Source organism: Alexandromys fortis, unplaced genomic scaffold (assembly GCF_014885135.2).
Source record: "Alexandromys fortis isolate MF-2015 unplaced genomic scaffold, M_Fortis_MF-2015_v1.1 scaffold_140, whole genome shotgun sequence".
Taxonomy (NCBI): domain Eukaryota; kingdom Metazoa; phylum Chordata; class Mammalia; order Rodentia; family Cricetidae; genus Alexandromys; species Alexandromys fortis.
The window spans coordinates 2,494,558-2,514,133 of NW_026068048.1; the positions used below are offsets into that span (position 1 = coordinate 2,494,558).

Sequence of the window (19,576 nt, forward strand, 5' to 3'; positions counted from 1 at the left end):
GGTCTTTCCCGCCTACTCTTCCCCTGGGGGTAGCTGACCCGCCCAGCTCCCCTGCTCCTCGCCCAGGGCCCCTGAGCTCTCCATGACAGGTGCCCAAACCCTTCCTGGCTTGGCTGCTCAGAGGTGTTCCACTCCTTCAATACCAAAGTCCTCAGACCTTAACAGACGTTCCAGAGTTCCCAATGTCTCCTGGGCTGGGCAAGAACAGTCACCTGCAGGTGGGGAGGCATGCTAGGGGAGAGATGAGAGCAGGGAATGCCTGCTGAACTTAAGAAGGTGCCAAGAAAGGGCCACCTCTTTCCTGTCCTCATGCCCCCTGATCTTGCTGGCTTACCTGGGATGGGTCCCCTATCGTTGTTGCTTCCCTGACCTTCTATCCCTGGGGTCTCACCTGCTTGTGATTCCTGTTTCCTAAGTACCCCCACCCTGCCACCTCCAGAAGACATCAACACCTATCTCCTCAGATGCTCCGGTCCCCACCCTGTGCCCCAAATTCCTGTGGTTAGGCAACTGGAACACTTTTGCATCCGTCTCAACCTCGTCTTCCCCCTCCCTCCCTTATGTCCGGCTGGCTCTCTGTTTCAACACAGGCTCTCACTCACAATTAAGCTTCATTACCCTATCGGTGGGTAGGCCCTGAGTCACTGGAGGAGGGACCTTGTGCTGCCCAGCCCTGCTACCTTCTCCCAACCTACAGTATAAGGGGCAGTGGCAAGAAGGACGATTCTGGAAAGCAGGGGAGTCTGGGAAGAGAGAGAGAAGGGCTGTGGGTCCTGAGGGAGGAAGAGCAGGAAAGCAGAGGAAGAAAGAAAGGCAGGAGGTTCCATAGTCCAGAGGAAGAGAGAAGGGAGCAAGAACCACATTGGGCTGCAAAGATCCTCAGGGGAGAGATGAAGCTGAGAGGGTCCCTGGCCTGTCTCCTGCTGACCCTGTGTCTGGGGAGTGGGACAGCCAGCCCACTGCAGAATGGAGGAGAAGGCATAGGAGCAAGCGCTTCTCAAGGAATGGGAGATGCTGTTAGCCAGGGAGTTGGAGAGGCTGTGGGCCAAGGGGCCAAAGAAGCAGCCAGCTCCGGGATCCAGGATGCCCTTGGTCAGGGGCATGGAGAGGAAGGCGGCTATGCACTGAGGGGGGCCAGAGGGGATGCTTTCGACCACAGGCTCGGGGAAGCAGCACGATCTCTGGGGAACAGTGGCAACCAGGTTGGCAGACAGGCCGAGGATGTCATTCGACGCGGGATGGACGCTGTCCACAACTCCGAGTCTTGGGTGAGTGGTCGGGAAGCTGGGAGTACCGATGGGGCTGAGGGTGGCTGCAGCAGGAATCCTGAGAAGTGGGTCAGAGGGCGACCAGATGGCTCCTTGGTGGCTGCCTGGGACTCTTTCTTTTGCTGTTGTGAGTCTTCTACCGTATAGACTCCCCCCCCCCCATTGTGTTGGTTCCCTCTCTCTTGTGAGTGTCAGAGATGGGCACACTAAGGATGTGTGTGTTGTCCTTTCAGGGGACATCTGGAGGCCACGGAATGCTTGGCTCTCAAGGAGGCCATGGTAATCCCGGTGGTCAAGGGACTCCCTGGGCCTCACAAGGCAACTTTGGAACCAACTCTCTGGGTGGCTCTATGGGTCAGGGTGGCGATGGCAGGTCATTCAACTATGAGGCCAGTGCTCAGGTAAAGTCACCACCCAGATCCATCCATTGATCCTGCCCTCCCCACCTCTTCTTATCCTCTGGTTTCTAAACTGGGTTTCACCCTCCCTGCAGGGAGCCGTGGCTCAACCTGGCTACGGGTCAGTGAGAGGCAGCAACCAGAACTCAGGGGTAAGATAGAAGAGTGCATGGGACAGAACAGGGGAAGGACAAAGAGGAAAGGAAGAGGGGGAGGGAAGGGATGGAGGTCACAGGCCAGGGAAGATGGAGGGAAGTGGAAGGGGGCGAGGAAGTCAGGACACAGGCGGCAAAGAGGCCTGGCCTGTGGAGGTGGCTTTGACACTCTGCCCTTGGGTGTCCCCTTCCATTCACAGTGTACCAACCCCCCACCATCTGACTCCCGTGAAAGCAACTATGGGGTAAGAGGAGCCTGTGGTTCAGGACTGGGGAGGCTGGGATGCACTGCTTCCTAGGTGGGCTGAGGTCGTGCAAGGCCAAGGAAGGGGTCAAGGACAAGCGCAGGGGCCCTGTTCTTACCTGTTGCTCTGTTCTTCTGCCCACAGGGAAGCAGCAGTGGTGGTGGCAATGGTGGCCATGGTAGCAGCAGTGGCAATAGTCAAGGTGGCAGCAATGGCAATAGTCATGGCAACGGTGGCCATGGCAACGGTGGCCATGGCAACGGTGGCCATGGCAACGGTGGCCACGGCAATGGTGGCCAAGGCAACAGTGGCAACAGTGGTTCTGGGTCCCGGGTAAGTTGCTTCCTTAGGTTGAGGTGACGGTCCTGATGATGAGGACCCAGGCTCTGGGGTTTCCCTTAAAGCTGTCAACAGCTCTAGAGTGGATGGTGTCAGTGACAGTGGTCACCCTGGGACTCCTTCAGCCCTGGTTCCCCACCCGCCCAGCCCTAATAACAGGGTTCCTTACGAAGGGGCACTGACTTCCTACATCACTTACTCCTTTCCTGTGCCTGCTGCCATGGTGGGAGAGTTCTGGTTCAGGTCTAACCTTTGCTCCTTGCTGAGTAGAGCTGAGGGTGAGGGGCCGGAGGAGACAGGTGGGCATAGGATAATAGTGTTCTTTTCAGCACCTAGAAGGCTAAGGCAGGAGGATTGCTGTGAGTTTGAGGCCAACCAGGGCTGCATCTCAAACAAAGTAGACAAGTCTGCCCCCACTTGTTTGGGATGCTTCAGGAAGAATGGGGTGGGGAGAGATGGGTTGTACCCATAGAGACTTAAGAACAGCTGTGATATAGACGGCACCTGTCAGGCCCCCACGTGATGGTGGGAGAACCAGAGGGGCACCTTAGAGATGAGCTACAAGACAGGATGTCCAAACTCGGGCCACACAGGGATGTCACACCTTAGGGGTCTGAGAACGGTCCCAGTCAAAGGAGGTGCTCAGTGGATACACAGTGCTCACCTAGCATGTCCAAAGTCCTGGGTCCCATCACCAATCCCATGTGAGCCAAGTGTGGTGACACACTCCTCTCATCCTAGCTTTCTGGGGGTGGCTGCTGGGTCAGGAGTTAAGGTCATCCATGGCTACGTAATGAGTTCAAGGCTATCCTGGGCTACATGGACAAATGAATAAATAAAGCCGCTGTTGACGCCACCGGTGGCTTTGCATGCAGTCTGAGAACCCTCTCTCTCTATTCAGGACATAGAAACGTCTAATTTTGATGAAGGCTATTCATTCTCCAGGGTAAGGACTCTAGGGTATCCCGTTTTGTTCTAAGAAGGGGTGCATAAAGAAGGGTTGGGTCAGAGCGGGCTCTAGCCTGCCCCCTAGTGGCAGTTCTTTAAAACAATTTTTTATGAGGTGTGTATGTGTATGTAGGTACGTGTTCATGTGTGCAGGTGCCCATGGAGGCCAGACTGATGGGTCTCTGAAGCTGCAGTTACAGGCGATTGTGAGCTGCCCAACATGGGCACTGGGAACCGAACTCGGGTCCTCTGGAAGAGTATGTGCTCCTAACCTCTGAGTCATCTCTTCAGCCTCCCCACCAATGGCAGCGTCTTAGAGTCATGTGCATGTGTGAGCATTTCCGTGTGTGTGTGTTGGAGAGCTAACAGCTCAGACCCCGAAGGGCACGGTGTATTTCTAAACCCTGGGCCATACTTGGCCTTCTTCTTGTACTAAAGTTCGGCCTCTAGCAACCAGTTGGCCATAGGTGAGGAAAGAATGGAGACTGGAGAGATGGCTGGGGACTCCTGGGTCCCTCTGCGCACACGACACTATGAGGATTCTTTCCTTGCAGGGAACTGGCTCGTCCTCATCCTCGGGCAGCAGAGGTGGAAGTGGTGGTGGGAACAGACCCGAGGTGAGTGGCCAGGGTGTACATGTGGACCCAGTTGCTGGAAGAGGAGTCGGGGTGGGGCTTGGCTGAACGTGGGGGGCATTGCTGCCTCCCGAGGGGAGCTGATTGCTATGCTGACATGGGGGCTGAGATTGTAGATCACTGGGAGATTGAGAAAAAAATCTTTCCTCCACAGTGTGACAACCCAGGGGATGATGCACGCACGGCTGGAGGATCTGGGAATCAGGTGAGAGACAAACTTTTTGTTATTGTGATTGTGCTGTGGCCTCAGGAGCACGCTCTGCTCAGCCATCATTACTGATGCTCACCTCCATCCAATCCCTGCAGGGAACCCAAGCATAGACCCCTAAAAACCCAAGTCTCCTAAGTCACAGTGGACAACTGGACAGCATTCCTCATGTGTGTGCGAGCATGCATGTGTGAGCTGCCAGGGATTGAACCATGGGCCTTATTCTTGCTAGGCATCCGCTTTACCACTGAGCCACAGCCCTTCACTGGGGCATTCTGGGCAGGTGCTCTAACTGCTGAGCAGCCATGCCCTCCCTAGCCCCTCAGTGCTAAATTCTAGGCAAATTTACCACCTTGGAACTGGTCTTCATTTTCTGTTCTTTCTTCCTTTCTTCCTTTCTTCCTTTCTTCCTTTCTTCCTTTCTTCCTTCCTTCCTTCCTTCCTTCCTTCCTTCCTTCCTTCCTTCCTTCCTTCCTTTTCTTTCTTTTTTAGACAAGACCTCCCTAACAGGGTCGGTTCAACTGGCCTGAAACACAGAACAATCCTTTTGCCTTAGCTTTGTAAATGCTGAGATTGCAGGCATAAACCACAAAGCCCAGCTTCTTTTAGCTTCTATCTTGAGACTGGGGCTCACTAAGTTCCTTAGGCTGGCCTTGAACTCCCTAAACAGTAGCCCAAACAGGCCTTAAACACGGATGGCAAACCCTATGCCTTATGCTTGGCTTTACATCCAGACGAGGCTACGAGAAATTCCTGCGTAAACCAGTCTGATTTCATTTATTTTTGAGAAAGGCCCTCTCTCACTCAAGCCCAGGCTAACTTAAGACTTTTGATCTTCCTGCCTCTGTCTCTCGAGTGCCAGAGTCACAGGTGTGACAGACATTTCAAACATCCCATCCCTGGCCGGTGGCCAGAATCCAGTGAACTCTAGTAGCGCACATATGCACCCTCCTTAGCTATTCTGGAAATCTGGGCACTAGGGTCAGTACCCGCAGTGATGCTGGCTGAGCAAGTGTGACACTCCTGTCCACACCTAGAGGTCTTGTGCAAAGTGCAGGTTGAGCCAGCAGATCTGGTGTGGGGCTGGGACTCTGAGTTTCTCATCCGTTCCCTGGAGATAATGAGGTTTCTGGGCTGGGCCCTGGTGGCAGCGGAGGTCACTGGGAAAGGGGCAGGATGAGAAGGATGGACAGGCGAGAAAGACTGAGCAGAGGCAGCTCTCCGAAGAACCTGTATATTAGGGTGCTGACTTTTATGAGCTCCCAGGTTTTGAGAGGAACTCTTTCAGGTTTTTAACTCTTGTTCCTTTATTATTTATTTATTTAGAGACAGGGATTCTCCATGCAACTGACCGGGCTGTCCTCGAACTCACTCTCTAGACCAGGCTCCCTTTGAACTCACCGATAACCACCTTTCTCTGCTTTCCAAACGCTGGGATCAAAGGCATGTGCCACCACTGCCCAGTTGATTTATTTTTTTAAATCACTTTTAAGAACAAAGGGAGTCAGCTTTAGTACCAGCACGTGGGAGGCAGAGGCAGGCAGATCTCTGTGAGATCCAGGAAAACCAGGGCTAGAGTGAAACTCTGTCCTGAAAAACAAAACAAACAGAAAAGAGCAAATACCAAAGGGAGTCAACAACGTCATGGCTGTTTCTGTGGTCGCTGCCATTGGTGTATTGTTTTATTTTTTAAATATTTATTTATTTATTATGTATACATTATTCTGTGTATGCCTGCAGGCCAGAAGAGGGCACCAGACCCCATTACAGATAATTGTGAGCCACAATGTGGTTGCTGGGAATTGAACTCAGGACCTTTGGAAGAACAGGCAATGCTCTTAACCTCTGAGCCATCTCTATCTCCCAGGTGTATTACTTTAAATGTCTCTACTATTCTCTAGTATTTACAAGTACTTACATAATTTTATTTTTTTCTCCTTTTCTTCCTTTTATGTTACTTTAGCAGAGAACAGGGAGATCCCAGAGGTCTCAGGGGACATCAGGGCAGGGGGACGGCAGCTTTTGAGAGTAGATACTTTGCGTGTACCAGTCTTCGGTAGTAATACTAACAAGGTGTAACACCCGATTTTGTGTTACACCCTTGGTACAGTTCGTGCGCCACTGTACCGTACACGAGTCGAGCAAGGGCCTGGAGATTGAAAGAACACACAGAGAGACCAGGGTCATTCGAAAGGAGATCAGCCGAATGCCGTTTATTCAGACTTGGGGAAATCCTTATGTACCTAACTGCTGCACAAGGATCTCCGCCCAGGCAGGTGGGAAATTACCATATTAACAAAGGAGTAAAAGACCTGCAGCTAAACACCAGAAGGGGCAGGGAGAGCACAGAAACACACCGGAAGCTTAGTTAGCTGAACATAAACTATCCCCGCGAATGCACCCCAGGAATAAGGGAGACCAGGGCCCTACAACAAGGCAGGTATCCCACATTCTGGCCAGGTCCCCAGTGGGAATGAGGAACAGACAATGGAGCTGCTGATCTCTAACTGGGGAGGTGCCTAAGCAGCATAGCCACATGTGTGCCGTCACCAGCGGCTACCTCCCTTCTGCCTGGTACAGGCACCAGCGGCCACCCCTTCCCGCCCAATGAAGGCACCAGCAGCCATCCCCTTCCCGCCCCGTGCAGGCACCGGTGGCCACCCCTTTCCGCCCCGTACAGGCACCAGCGGCCACCCCATTTCTGCCCAGTGCAGACACCTGGAGTTTCTAGTCTGTCAGTTTAGTCCAGCAGCCCGGCCAGGGGAAGATGGAAATGACTTAGTCATACTTCTGTGGGTTCTGGAGAAATGGATAGTAGCAGATGCTGATGTATTAGTAAGCATGAGTGAGCAGTCACCGGCCCACCCCTGAGATGTTGGAGCAATATCTAGAGGAGTCTCAGGAGGGAAGGCGCTGCTCACACTCCTCTCTCCACCCTGGCACCCCTGCACCCCTCTATCCTACCTTCCCTTAAACTGACTTCTGTGCTTTATGTCTGTCTCCCTAGGAAAGTAGAGAAAGCAGCCGTCTCCTTGGGGGCTCCCATGACTACCAGGTGAGTCAGGGGTCAGGGTGGCTTAGCAGAAGGGACAGTAGAGAGTGGGACAGAATGCCAAGAGAAAAAAAATTTAAGGACTGCCTAATCTATAGCGTGTTCAACGCTAGTTGAACTAGCAACTTGGAGAGAGTCTATTGTAAAAAATAAAAGATAACTAGGGTGTGGCTCAGTGGTAGAGCACCTGCCTAGAATCCCCCAGTGAGGGGCTGGGGTGTGGCTCAGTGGTAGAGCCCCTGCCTAGAATCCCCCAGTGAGGAGCTGGGGTGTGGCTCAGTGGTAGAGCCCCTGCCTAGAATCCCCCAGTGAGGGGCTGGGGTATGGCTCAGTGGTAGAGCCCCTTCCTAGAATCCCCCCAGTGAGGGGCTGGGGTGTGGCTCAGTGGTAGAGCCCTTGCCTAGAATCCCACAGTGAGGGGCTGGGGGTGTGGCTCAGTGGTAGAGCCCCTGCTCAACATACGTAAAACCCTAGATTCAATTCCCAGTGATTCCTGCTCCACCCATAGAGGTCAAGAGAATATGCATGCATATGTGTGTATATATACATATACATATGTTCATTTCAATATACCTAATACATAAATATTGAGAAGTAGAAAATTGCTGAACTTTGGGTATCAGGGTGGGGGTTAAAAGTCAAGTCCACCGCTCATCATCTATGATTTTCGGACAAGTCAATTGACCTCTTAGTGAACCCTGATCTGCTCACCTACCTTAGCAACTCTAGACTTTTCTGTACCATAATCAAACCCAGGTGATTCAGGGTCCAGACAAGCAGACAGAACTGACACTGTTGGCCACTTCCGGAGAAATAAAGTCACCTCAATATGACCTACGCTGTGGTGCTTGGCACACAGTGGGGCCACACGTTTCTCATCATTCTCACTGGTCTTTGTCGGGGCCAGGCAGAAGAAAGTGGAGGCAAGCTGGGCAATGGTGGCGCACGCCTTCAATCCTAGCACTCAGGAGGCAGAGGCAGGCGGATCTCTGAGTTCGAGGCCAGCCTGATCTACAATAGCTAGCTAGTTCCAGGACAGGCTCCAAAGCCACAGAGAAACCCTGTCTCGAAAAACCAAAAAAAAAAAAAGGCAATGGAGGCGAAAATGTGGCAGTCAGGCATGGTGGATCACCATCACTCCTGTAAGCCTGGGAGGCAACGCAGGGGGATCACTGCAAGTTCAAGGCCAGCCTGGGCTACACAGTGAATGCACGTCTCAAGAGATCAGGTCAGCTGTGTGGGTGAAGTCATTGTTGAGCTGGGAGTTCAGGCGTGGGAGAGAGAAGAGATGTGGGGCCAGTGGAGGAGATGGGCGGGCCTGGAATAGTCTGGCAGGTGGACATGAGCCTTGAACACGGCTTCCTTCCAGCTTCCCAGGAGCATGGGTACAATGGGGACGATGGGCGCAATGAAGCTGTCAGTGGACTCAAAACCTTGGTGAGTGGCCGTACTTACTCCACCTTGGGCTGGGACTGGGGTGCCAGGCATCCTTGTGTCTTGTTCCTTCCTGACACCGTATCTCCTGCCTCTTGCTCACAAAGCAGACTCTTAACTTCCCGCTGTTTCTCATCCATTCCTTAGAACTCTGACCCGTCTTCTTCGCCTTTCAACTTTGACAGTTTCTGGGAGGTAAGTTTGGCAAGCTTGCTCGGCACCACTGAGGAGAAGCAACCCCACTTCCTCAGTCCCCCACATCCCAAGAAAAAGCCACGGCCTTGACCTTCTCCTTTAATATCTTTAAAATTTCATGCATATGAGTGCTTGGCTTGCACATATGTTTGTGTGCACACATATGTGTACTTGGTGTCAGCAGAGGCCAGAAGAGAGCATCGGATTTCCTGGAACTGGAGTTACAGATGGCTGTGAGCCACCATGTGGTTGCTGGGAATAGAACTCAGGACCTCTGGGGAGAGCATCCTGAGCTCTTAACCACGGAGCCATCTCTCCAGCTCAGCCCTTGACCTTTTCTGGCTAAAAACAAAACAAAACAAACACTGTTTCATTTCCTTTTGTTTTCCCTGCAGAATTTTAAATCCAAGATGCCTTTTATTAACTGGGATGCCATAAACAAGGTAAGGGCCCGAAGGCCACGCCCTCGCTGATTTGAGAGCAGAGGACCAGAGAGGAGAGCTAGCCGCCTTCATGGTGTGGCAGGGGGTAGTAACGAAGACTGCTAAGGTGTTAAGGCAAACACTCAAACTGAATGGGTCCACAAGTAGGGGGCCATGGAGACCTGGGAAGATAGGGTGAACCCAGAAATTGTTGGGCACTTGCAATGAGCAGTGGGGGGGGTCTTTAATATCTCAGCTTAAAGAACCAGATGAATCGTCAATCTCAGTCTCCCCTTTAGACCTGTGAGATGCAGGCTTGTAGTCCCTGCAATTTGGGAAGAAAGGGTGGTAGGGCTGGCAAATTTGAGGCCACCCTGAACTACAGAGTGAGTTCATAACCTGCTTAGGCAATTTAAGGAGATAATGTCTCAAAATTAAAACCCATCAGTGAAGGTCTGAGTTGAAACTCAGTGTGGAGTCCCTTCATAGAATCCCCCAGTGAGGGGTTAGGGGCATGGTTCAGTGGTAGAGCATCTGCCTAGTCTTCCCTAGTGAGGGGCTGGGGGTGTGGCTTAGTGGTAGAGCCCCTGCTTAGAATTCCCCAGTGAGGGACTGGGAATGTGGCTTAGTGGTAGAGCCCTGCCTAGAATCCCCCAGTGAGGGGCTGGGGCCTGGCTCAGTGGTAGAGCCCCTGCCTAGAATTCCCCAGTGAGGGGCTGGGGATGTGGCTTAGTGGTAGAGCCCCTGCCTACAATCCCCCGGTGAGGGGCTGAGTGCATGGCCCAGTGGTAGAGCTGCTTACCTAACACGGGTGAAACTCTCTGTTCAATCCCCAGCTCTACACAAAAGGGATTAGGCAGACTGAGTAGACACGATCCTCGGGAATTTGCTGCATGAGGAGTCGCATGGATGTACAAAGCCATATGTAGACTAAAAAACCCAGAGAGACAAGGAAAATGGACAGGGGGAGCTGCTGAGAACCAGATGCATGACAGGTCTTGGGAGAGACCCTGCTAGTGTGTAAGCCTCACAGCTCGGCAGAGAAACCTTTTCTCCTCCCTGCCCTACCCATCCCTCTCACAGTGGATGCCCCTGGCCAGGATAACTTGACAACATGACAATTTGTTGGGAAATGAGAGGATGAAGGGCAAAGAGAAACCCGAATTCTCCAGGCAGAAGCTGGGACTGCGGGCGGCAAATGGGCCTGTTATGCCACTTTTAAAAAGCTAACTTGGAGTTTATTTTTCCTTTTTTTTTTTTAAAGTTTACTTTAAAAAAATTTTTCAGTTTTGTTATTTGTGTCTGTCTCTGTGTGTTGGGAAGCATTACCCATGGAGGCCAGAAGAGGGCATTGGATCACTTGGAGCTGGAGTTACAGGCAGTTGTAACCAGCCTGATGTAGTTGCTGGGATCTGAACTCTGTTCGCTACAAGAACAAGTACTCTTAAACACTAAGCCATGCCTCCAGCCCTAATTTTAGTTTAAACAATATTTTTTTTTTCAGTGTTTGGGATTGAACCTAGGACCAAAAGAGATCCAGACAAAGTGTTCTACCACTAAGCTACGCCTCCTTCCCCTCACTGGGGGATTCTAGGCAGGGGCTCTACAGCTGAGCCACATCTCTAGCATTCTTTTTCACTTTTTATTTTGAGACAGAGTTTCACTAAGTTGTCAAGGCAGTCCTTGAACTCATAATCCTCCTGCCTCAGCTTCCTGAGTAGCTGGAATAACAGGGTTGATACACAGACTCAGGAAAATTGGAGGCTGTTAAGAAACAATAGTACACACCCAAGAGGTCCAGGTGACCTTCTCATGAATCACCAAGACACATTAAGAATAAAAAGAACACGAATTACTTGCCAAACTTTAAAAATTGGATGATTTCACTTCATGATTTAGGCGCTTGACTCATCTCGAAAGATCTGGCCCCTCTGGGACCTCTGTCCATGGTACAGAGAATGCCCCTACTCTGTACTGTGGGTTCTCTAGTGACTATTCTGATCTGCCTGTCAAGCATTCTAGTCACCCGATTGGCTCTTTGTGCTGCTGAAATTTTAATCCTTATCCTAAAACACCCTTTATGGGACAGCGGCAGTGGTGAAAGGGGGCAGAATTACCCACATCTCAGGAAAGCCTGTTTGACATCGAGGGAATGGGGCAGCAGTATGAGAGATGGGTATTTCCTGGTTGCAATACATTTCTAGTTTAAATGAACAAAATAAATTCTGTTTTTGTACCTTATTATTTAATTTTGAGACAAAGCCTCCCAATATAGCTCAGGCTAGCCTTGAACTCACTAGGTAGCCTGGGTTTACCTCAAACTTTAGCGTTTCCTGACTCAGCTGCCTGAGTGCTGGGATTCTAGGCATGTACCACCGTACCTTGAGTGAGGGGTCTGCTGATATATATGTCAGCTTCTAGTAGGGCAAGCTTCCTTGCTGAGGTCCTTGAGGGACTAACGATCCCCTAGGAGACCACGGCACAGTCTAGCACTGTACCAAGCATTTTTGCCCATCTGGGGAATGCTAGCTAGGTGGGATTCACAGGGATTGGCCTCCTAGCAGGTCAGTCTAGAAGAAAGGGGTAGCCAGAGATGGGCAGGGTAGGGCATCTGGCTTCCCCAGTGGGAGGGGGTTGGGAGAGCTGAGCCGCCTACTTCAGCCAGTAGGATGAGCGAGGGGAGGGGCATGAGCCCAACCAGGGATATCCGGCTTGTGTGGACTGAGGACAGTGTGTGTCTTAAAAGATCCAGGCAGAATCTGAGAGCAGTGTTCCCTGCTAGCCTTCCCCTGCCCAGTGCTCCCCAGAGATACCCACTCCCCCAGCTTCCTCTTAGAACCCATTTCTCCGTTCAGGACAAAGGGAGCTCTCGCAAACCATGACCACCAGACGAGGAGCTACCAGCTGGATGGGAGTCCCACCATACCCTCAGTCCTGACTCTCACCCTGCCCCCTGGAAATAAACCGTAGCTGTCCCACACTGCTGGTCTCCGTTCCTTTCTTTGCCTCCAGTGTTGCCCTGGGAGGGGGTAGGGAGATGTGTTGGCGACTGGCAGCCCTGGGTCCTGAGGGGTTTGTGACAGTTGTGTTGTATCCAGGAGAGGGACAGAGCCAGGTCTGGGCAGGCACACAGCCTGGACCTCTAGCCGATCGCTCTTGTTCTCTGTTCTCCTTCCAGGTTCTGGTGTACCTAGAGATTCCCAGAATCCCTTGCACACATTAGTTACAAGGCATCTCTTTGAAGGCTGAAAGGAGGCGGGAGCGGGAGTCAGGGCTTTAGGTGAGCAGTGGCGGGGGTTCCCTGCTAACCTGTTCCCCATCTTCTGTTCACAGGGCCACCTCCCACCTCCCAGCACTCGAGCCTTACTCTACTTCCGCAGACTCTGGGAGGTAGGAGAAATCCCACTTTCCAAAGACCTGGGGATCCCGCCCCCCCATCTATCTCCCTCAAAGCAGCTATAGCTCACCTACTGCAAACATCGTGTCTCTTTTGGGGGTGTTTGCTTCGTTTCCCCAGTGTTGGGGACTGAACACAGAGCTCTGCGCGTGCTAAGTAAGCGCTCTGCTACTAAGCGACACCCCCGGCTCCCCCTCCCTCTCTTCAGCTGTAGCCCTAGCTGGCTTTGAGCTTGCTAGCTAGCCCAGCCTGGCCTTGGATTCGCTGTGTAACACAGGCTAGCTTGGAGCTCACAATCCTCTTGACTCGCTTTCTGAGTGCAGGGTTCAGGGTGTGCACCACCCCACCTGAGGGCCTTTCTCATCTTTCAGATAGGCCGTCTCATTATATTTTATCCCCGACGTGGTCTCAAACTCAAGCACCCCCAATTTCCCGCATGCTTGTCTTCATCCACCCCCAAGCCACACCTGGCCTGTCCTACAGCCAGCCACCTGGCACCCTGCCCGGTGTGTTGTCTCTCCTACCCTCTGAGTTCTGGCACCGTGGGCACTGTCTCATCTCCTCTTCTCCTTCCAGAATTTCAAACGCAAGACTCCTTTCTTCAACTGGAAGCAGATTGAGGTAAGGGGGTGGGGGGAGGCAGCTTAGCTCTAGGGGCTCAGGGTTGGCAGTCCCTTGATAGGTAGATGGCTTCCCGATGTCTGTGGTGAGGAAGGACACCTTCCCTTCCCACTTTCTTTGGATTAAGCAACCCTGAGTTGGGTGGAGCAGGAGTGAGAGGGAAGCCATGAGTCACCTGAGCAGGAACAGGGTGGGAGGGGTCTCCTGAGGATAAAACCCCAGGGCCCCGGAGGCTTGGGACTCATCGCACCGGAGCAGAACCATGAAGTCAGCCACCTTCTCCGCTCTGCTGCTTATCCTGCTGGGCGTGGCCCGGTGCGGAGACAGCCACAGCTGGGTGGGTACCAAGGGCAAGTGGGTGGAGGGGGATCCCCAAGATGGGGAGGAAGAAAGGACCTGGGAATCCACTCTCAAGCAATGGCAAAGGGCTACAGGGGAGGAAGACGAGGAGAATCAGGCGTTCAGGGTGGATGTAGGAGGCCTTAGCAGTTGGGTCTTGGGGAGGATGAGCAGGTCCATTGTGTCTTGTAGAAAGCCACACCTCAATGCTGCATGACTAGTGGCCTTTGAGAACCAGAACTGAGGTGAAGCTGCCTGAGCTCCTTATGCACATATGTAGGACCAGTGTCCCTGCACAGAATCCCCCAGTGAGGGGCTGGGGTGTGGCTCAGTGATAGAGCACCTGCCTAGAATCCCCTAGTAAAGGGCTGGGGTGTGGCTCAGTGGTAGAGCCTCTGCCTAGAATCCCCCAGTGAGGGGCTGAGGCATGGCTCAGTGGTAGAGCCCCTGCCTAGAGTAGTTTTGATCCTTATTACCTCTGCCAGATGTTGAGGAGCTGTGGGGAGTGCACCGAAGACTGCTGTTAATGCTTCCTTGCCTGTTTTCCTGGGAACTAACCTAATCACTGAGCCTCAAGAACACCCTGTAGAATAACATTAGTATAGCAGGATTAAGAGCCCTAGAGGGAGCCGCGGGGTCTAGTGTAGGTCCGCGGCTGGCTGGAGCTGAGGGATACGAGTGGGTTCATCTCCTTTGTTATTCTAGCACCATCTCCACTCAGAGCTTCCCATCATGCAGCCTGTGTGGGGGTGCAGCTGCTGTTGCCCAACTTGGCTCTTCCCCATTGCTCCCCAGCCTTGAGTGTGGACACCTGTGCTCTCTATCTATCTGAGCCATCAGCCTCCTCCTGTCCCACTGGACTTAACCGGGACTATTACAGGAGCAGGGTGGGATGGGCAGAGCCCCAGGGGGCAGTAGAGTGGAGGCAGCACAATGTCTGGAAGCTGGTAAGGCCTGGAGGACCTAGGAGCCCCTGACCACAGCTTCCGGCTCCTTTTTAGGGTCCAGATCTGCCGTCGTTGCAGAAGAGGGCAGGTGGCGCCGAGCAGGTGAGTCTCGCTGTCCACAGGCTTCTGGAAAGCCCTGGGTCTCTCAGCCCCATTCTCAAGGCTGGCTAATCTGAAATTCTCTCTTTTGCCCACTCCCACCTGATACTTTTCTCAGCCTGAAGCAGCAAGACAAGAGTTTTCAGCTGTCACATCCAAGGCAAGCTATCTCCTCCCCTGACCCCCTGGCGTAGACACCACCCTTTCTCCTGGTCTCTGACTCTCACCTCCCATATCACACTTGAGGAGCTGGGACAGGGACCAGGGAGGGGGAGGAATGACCCGATGGAGTGGTGTCCAGTTGGCTTTGTGTGGTAACGTGAAAGAAAGGCCACGTTACAAGGAGGGGCCACAGGGTGGGCTTCTAGGAAACCTGCTGTCTGGGTAAAGAAGTGGGGTGTTTATTACAGAATGGAACACCATCGTCCCTTCTCCTCTGAACCCCATGCACTTCTTGTTTTCCCCAGAACTACTACAATAACCCACAGGGGAATCCTACTTATAACTGGCAATACTATACCAAGGCCACCACTGCCAAGGTGAGTCTTGAAAAAGCATTGCTCTCTGTCTGTCTGTCCATCCATCCATCTATCTCTGTGTCTTTTTGGAGCACAGAGAGACTTGCTTCCTTCCTCCATTACATCACTTTATGAGGGAGAGTCCAGCGCATCTCCCTTCCCTGCCCTGAGACTAGATTGGAAGTAGGTGCACGGGTGAAACCTGGGCAACGAGATGCTTCCAGATGGACAGATTACAGGCGCCAGGCCAAACACACAGAGTTGCTTTGTGTGTGGTTTTCCTGTCCTTTGTGGGACAGCAGCTGGGGCAGAGGGAAGTAGCCCAGCTCATCCTACAAGCCAAGTTTAGGGACTCTTGGTTGGTGGGAAACTTATTTCTTCTTGCCTCAAAGGAAATAATAATAATAATAATAATAATAATAATAATAATAATAATGGAAAGGGGCACTTGAGAGGCTTGTTTTGCATACTTGCAGACAAGGCAGACTTAGGGGCCCATGAACTGGCTCAGCTAGTAAAGAGGCTTGCTGCTAAGCCTCACAACCTGTGATCAATCCCCTGGATGCACATGGTGAAAGGAGAGGGCGGACTCTTCCACGCTGTCCTCTGACCTCCACATGTGCACTCTGGCCCATATACATACATATACAAAATAAACAACAAGAAACCAGAAGTCAGTCTTAGGAGATCGGGGTGTGGCTCCACAGTAGAGTGCCCATCGAGCAGAGGAAAGGCCCTGGGCTCAATTCCTAGCAATGCAGCCAACCAGCCAACCATTCAGGAAATAGGCAAGGTGACATTATTATATCAGAGAGAGACTATGGTAGACTCTAATTAGGCTCTCAAAGAAAAGCCAGGCCAGGGACTTCCTTCGATTTCTCAGACAGTGAAAGCCCTGGGCAAAGAACCTGCTTCTAAGATTAGAGAACTCTTAGCCTGGCGACCAAACATCCCAGTCACCTGGGTTGGGGTGGGGATGGTGACTGAGGCAGGAGGATTCCAGAGTTCACATCTAGCCTGGACAACTTGGAGAGAGTCTGTCTCAAAATATAAGGATCAAAAAAGGGCTAGGGACATAGCTCAGCGGTAGGACACTTGCCTAGTATGTATGAGGCTCTCTGGCCTCTGTCTAAGGTTGACTTCCACCATCCCATGAACAGGGGAGATCTGCTTCTCCATCGTGTTGTGTGGTGTTTGGCGACCATTATTCAGTATCATCCTGGATTAAACACATGCTGTGGGGGAAAAATCATAGACTGAATATCTGCAGCCAACCTGAAGGACTTAGCTGAAAATGTTGGCTTGTGTGCGCATGTGTGTGGGGTGTGGGGAGGGGGCCCTTGGGGAACCTGAGGCCAAGGTAGAGCCTAACGAGGGTTGCCATGACGCTGTGTCACCTCCTTCGATCGTCTCTTTTCCAGGGAGCAGTCACACCTTCATCGTCCTCGGTGAGTATGGGGGCTTGAGGAGATGCAGCTGGAGACCAGGGTACCCGAGGCTGCTGAGGGTGGAGGTAACAGTGTGATGTCTGCTCAGCTATTCTCCTTGTCCTGCAGGCTTCCCGGGCACAACCTGGCCTGCTGAAGTGGCTGAAGTTTTGGTAGGTAAGTGTCCAAGTGTGTAGCACGAATTCTAATTGGTCTTAATAACAAAAACCTGGACTCTGATATTAGGGAGTGAAAGCTGAAAGATCAGAGAAGCAGAGCAGCCAGCCACTAGTTCTTACCTCTTTGAAATCCTCAGACCGAATGGGGTATCCCGTCTCTACAAGTCCCCAGACTGAATGCTGAGCTGCTGTCTCCTCCAGCCTTATATTCCTCTCTCCGCCCAGCTATATCCCTTCCTGTCTCCACCTCCCTAGTGTTGGGATTAAAGGCGTGTGACTCCCAAGTACTGGGAGTGTTGGGATTAAAGGTGTGAGCCACCACTGCCTGGCTCTGATTCTCTTTTAGACTGGATAGATCTTGTGTAGCCCAGGGTGGCCTTGAACTCACAGAGACCCATCTACCTCTACCTCCTGAGTGCTGGGATTAAAGGTGTGTGCCAACACTGCCTGACCTCTATGACTAACTAGTGGCTTAGCTCTGCACACTCATCTTCAGGCAAGCTTTATCTGTTTGAGCACAAACAAAATATCCCAAGAGTGGGCCACACAAGACTGAATGCCAGGAGTAGAGTAGCCTCTTCTTAGGCAGGCTGGGAGCGGGGCATTTCTTTGGACCTCAACAAGCAGCAGCAGCAGCAGCAGCAGCAGCAGCAGCAGCAGCAGCAGCAGCAGCAGCAGCAGCAGCAGCAGCCCAGTTTCCTCGGGGTGGATACTGAAGAGGGATTAAGAAGAGCACCCTCCTTGTGGGGCCTGGAAAACGGTTCAGGCTGTCTATGAGTGAGAGAGCGAGGGCAGAATAAAGGGCTGACCAGAGAGGGACAGCAAAAGTACAGGACCAAGGAGAAGGCTGGCCTGTGGTACCTGGTACCTACAGACGTGCGAGCCTTTCGGGAGGTAAAGGTTCAGAGGCACGGTGAATTAAGACCCCAGGATGGAAGTTTATTGTTCTTGGTGGTGTTCTTTTTCACATTTTTGAGACAGGGTCTTTCTATGTAGCTCAGGGGGCTTCAGACTCCTAATTCTCTCACCTCAGCCTCCCGGGTGTGGAGACACAGGTGCACACCACCATGCCTGGCCTGGAAAAGTGGTTACTGAGTACCCTAGTGAGACCACAAAATTTGTTTTCTATAGAAGTATAAAGGGGGGCGGGGATTGAAAGTGGACGAGGTAGGAATCTTCATGGAAGGGTTCGCTCTTTATCGATGGGCGGGTATGTGTGTGTGTTATATCATCTGTTTTTCTCCTCTTGCATCTTTTTTTCTTCTAGAAAATTCCTTCTAGTCACTGCTGACGCTTCAAGAACACAGGTCTTCAGGGAGCTTGGCTGTACTTATCCACAGTTCTCTCTACTGTGCCAGACCCACCTGGGTGTTGACACCCCATCATCCCACCTGGGGACCTGGTTTGACTGTCCTCATCCTCCCCGTTCAGCTGTGGTGTCTCGTTGATAACCAGCCAGTTTCTTCCCTTTGTCCTGTGTGCAACTGGAAGTTCCCCCAACAACGCAATAGGAACTCCCTTCCTTCAAATCTTCCTGTGGAAATAAAACATGACTTCTTCGTTTTCCTTAGATTTCTCAACTTGTTGTTCTTTAATACGAATCTGCCGACCAGGGTGTAGGTGGATGGAAAGGTGGGTCGGTGGCTGAGCACTTTTCTCCTGGGAGTGGAATGAAAGATGTGAGTGACTGGAGAGACCTGGGCTTCAGTTTGGGTAACACGGGTCGCAGCTAGCTCCCAGCTTTCTGCAAGTTTCTCCACCTGCAAAAACAATTTTTGCCTAACGTACAAATACCACGCTTACAGTGAAAGATCCCCATACTTGAAAGACCCCCGTGCCCATGTACTATGTTAAACTCTGCTGAAAATTTAGCTGGGCCCCCGGGCTCAGCTGATGCTAAAACTGGATATCTATGGGTTGCAGACTCACTGACTAGGCTAAGGAGAGAGACAGAGTGCTGTATCTAGCTTTGTGGTTTTTCGGGACTAAGGAGAAGGGATACTCCACCCCCCACACACAAGATATCCTATCTAAATTGTCAACTCGCTGCAGGGTGTTTTATCTTTATGTTTTTTTCGAGGAAATTCGAGAATAGACATGGGGCCATTCCCAGGATGAGCTAAGCCCACCAATTTGAGAGCCAATGAAATGCTTGTGCTATACTACCCTCTTATGTAATCATTTTTCCCTATAAATATGGCTGTTTGAATTTTCCCCGGGTGTGCATTGGCGTAAGCTACTGTTGCACCCACAGGCGCCTGTGTAATCAATCAATAAAGACACCTCTTGCTGATTGCATCTGTTGGCCTGAATTATTGAGACTGGGGGATTTTTCCCACCGCCCTTGAAAACGAGGGTTTTTCAACAGTAGCTGTAGATGTTTGGTGGCCTGAAAGGGCAATAGGGCAACAGCTCAAAGAAGGAGGTCGCAGTCAGGAGACTGTTCAAAAAAAACCGGCAGTTTTGGGGGTGGAGATACACGGGGGCAGGGCGAGATAGAACAGCAAGGACTGGTGGAGAATATGTCGGGGCACGTCATGGTTGCGCGGGGACGAGCAGATGGTGGCAGTGGTTAGGAAGCTGGGGAGTGAAGGGGGAGCCAAAACCACTCCCTTGCCATGAAACCACCTCTGTGTTGCTGAGGAAGGCCGGGCGGTGACCCAGAGGAAGTGGCGCGGGCCCTGGGCACAGGCTGAGAAGCCCAAGGGACAGGGATAGGCAGCTCTGTGTTTCATGGAACTGGTACAGGG

General features: G+C 52.0%; 2 protein-coding genes across 5 annotated transcripts; both read left to right on the top strand.

Annotated features, from left to right (window-relative positions):
• The first annotated feature begins 890 nt into the window (after positions 1 to 890).
• Positions 891 to 8,967, top strand: Dmkn (dermokine). Its single transcript, XM_050119066.1, has 10 exons — positions 891 to 1,268; positions 1,502 to 1,669; positions 1,762 to 1,818; positions 2,022 to 2,066; positions 2,211 to 2,399; positions 3,908 to 3,970; positions 6,777 to 6,926; positions 7,204 to 7,251; positions 8,626 to 8,685; positions 8,830 to 8,967. The coding sequence occupies exons 1-10, from the start codon at positions 891 to 893 to the stop codon at positions 8,965 to 8,967; spliced, it is 1,296 nt and encodes a 431-aa protein (XP_049975023.1).
• Positions 7,102 to 18,396, top strand: LOC126486668 (dermokine-like). Of its 4 annotated transcripts, XM_050119025.1 has the most exons (12): positions 7,102 to 7,251; positions 8,626 to 8,685; positions 8,830 to 8,877; positions 9,273 to 9,320; positions 12,633 to 12,689; positions 13,273 to 13,317; positions 14,658 to 14,705; positions 14,821 to 14,862; positions 15,170 to 15,241; positions 16,642 to 16,668; positions 16,777 to 16,824; positions 18,094 to 18,396. In XM_050119025.1, the coding sequence occupies exons 4-11, from the start codon at positions 9,288 to 9,290 to the stop codon at positions 16,822 to 16,824; spliced, it is 372 nt and encodes a 123-aa protein (XP_049974982.1). In that variant the 5' UTR covers positions 7,102 to 7,251; positions 8,626 to 8,685; positions 8,830 to 8,877; positions 9,273 to 9,287; the 3' UTR covers positions 18,094 to 18,396. The 4 variants fall into 4 exon arrangements, with proteins under 4 accessions (XP_049974982.1, XP_049974983.1, XP_049974984.1 ...); XM_050119026.1 differs by lacking the exon at positions 14,821 to 14,862; XM_050119027.1 differs by lacking the exons at positions 7,102 to 7,251; positions 8,626 to 8,685; positions 8,830 to 8,877; ... (1 more) ...; positions 12,633 to 12,689; positions 13,273 to 13,317 and adding an exon at positions 13,543 to 13,654.
• Positions 18,397 to 19,576: the final 1,180 nt, after the last annotated feature.

Excerpts from the sequence above, each read along its gene's own strand:
- Dmkn (XM_050119066.1), top strand. The coding sequence starts at position 891 with ATGAAGCTGAGAGGGTCCCTGGCCTGTCTCCTGCTGACCCTGTGTCTG. Across the intron at positions 1,269-1,501 it reads TCCACAACTCCGAGTCTTGG|GGGACATCTGGAGGCCACGG; the intron begins GTGAGTGGTCGG and ends TTGTCCTTTCAG. Across the intron at positions 6,927-7,203 it reads GCAGACACCTGGAGTTTCTA|GAAAGTAGAGAAAGCAGCCG; the intron begins GTCTGTCAGTTT and ends CTGTCTCCCTAG.
- LOC126486668 (XM_050119025.1), top strand. The coding sequence starts at position 9,288 with ATGCCTTTTATTAACTGGGATGCCATAAACAAG. Across the intron at positions 9,321-12,632 it reads ACTGGGATGCCATAAACAAG|GGCCACCTCCCACCTCCCAG; the intron begins GTAAGGGCCCGA and ends TTCTGTTCACAG. Across the intron at positions 13,318-14,657 it reads TCAACTGGAAGCAGATTGAG|GGTCCAGATCTGCCGTCGTT; the intron begins GTAAGGGGGTGG and ends GCTCCTTTTTAG.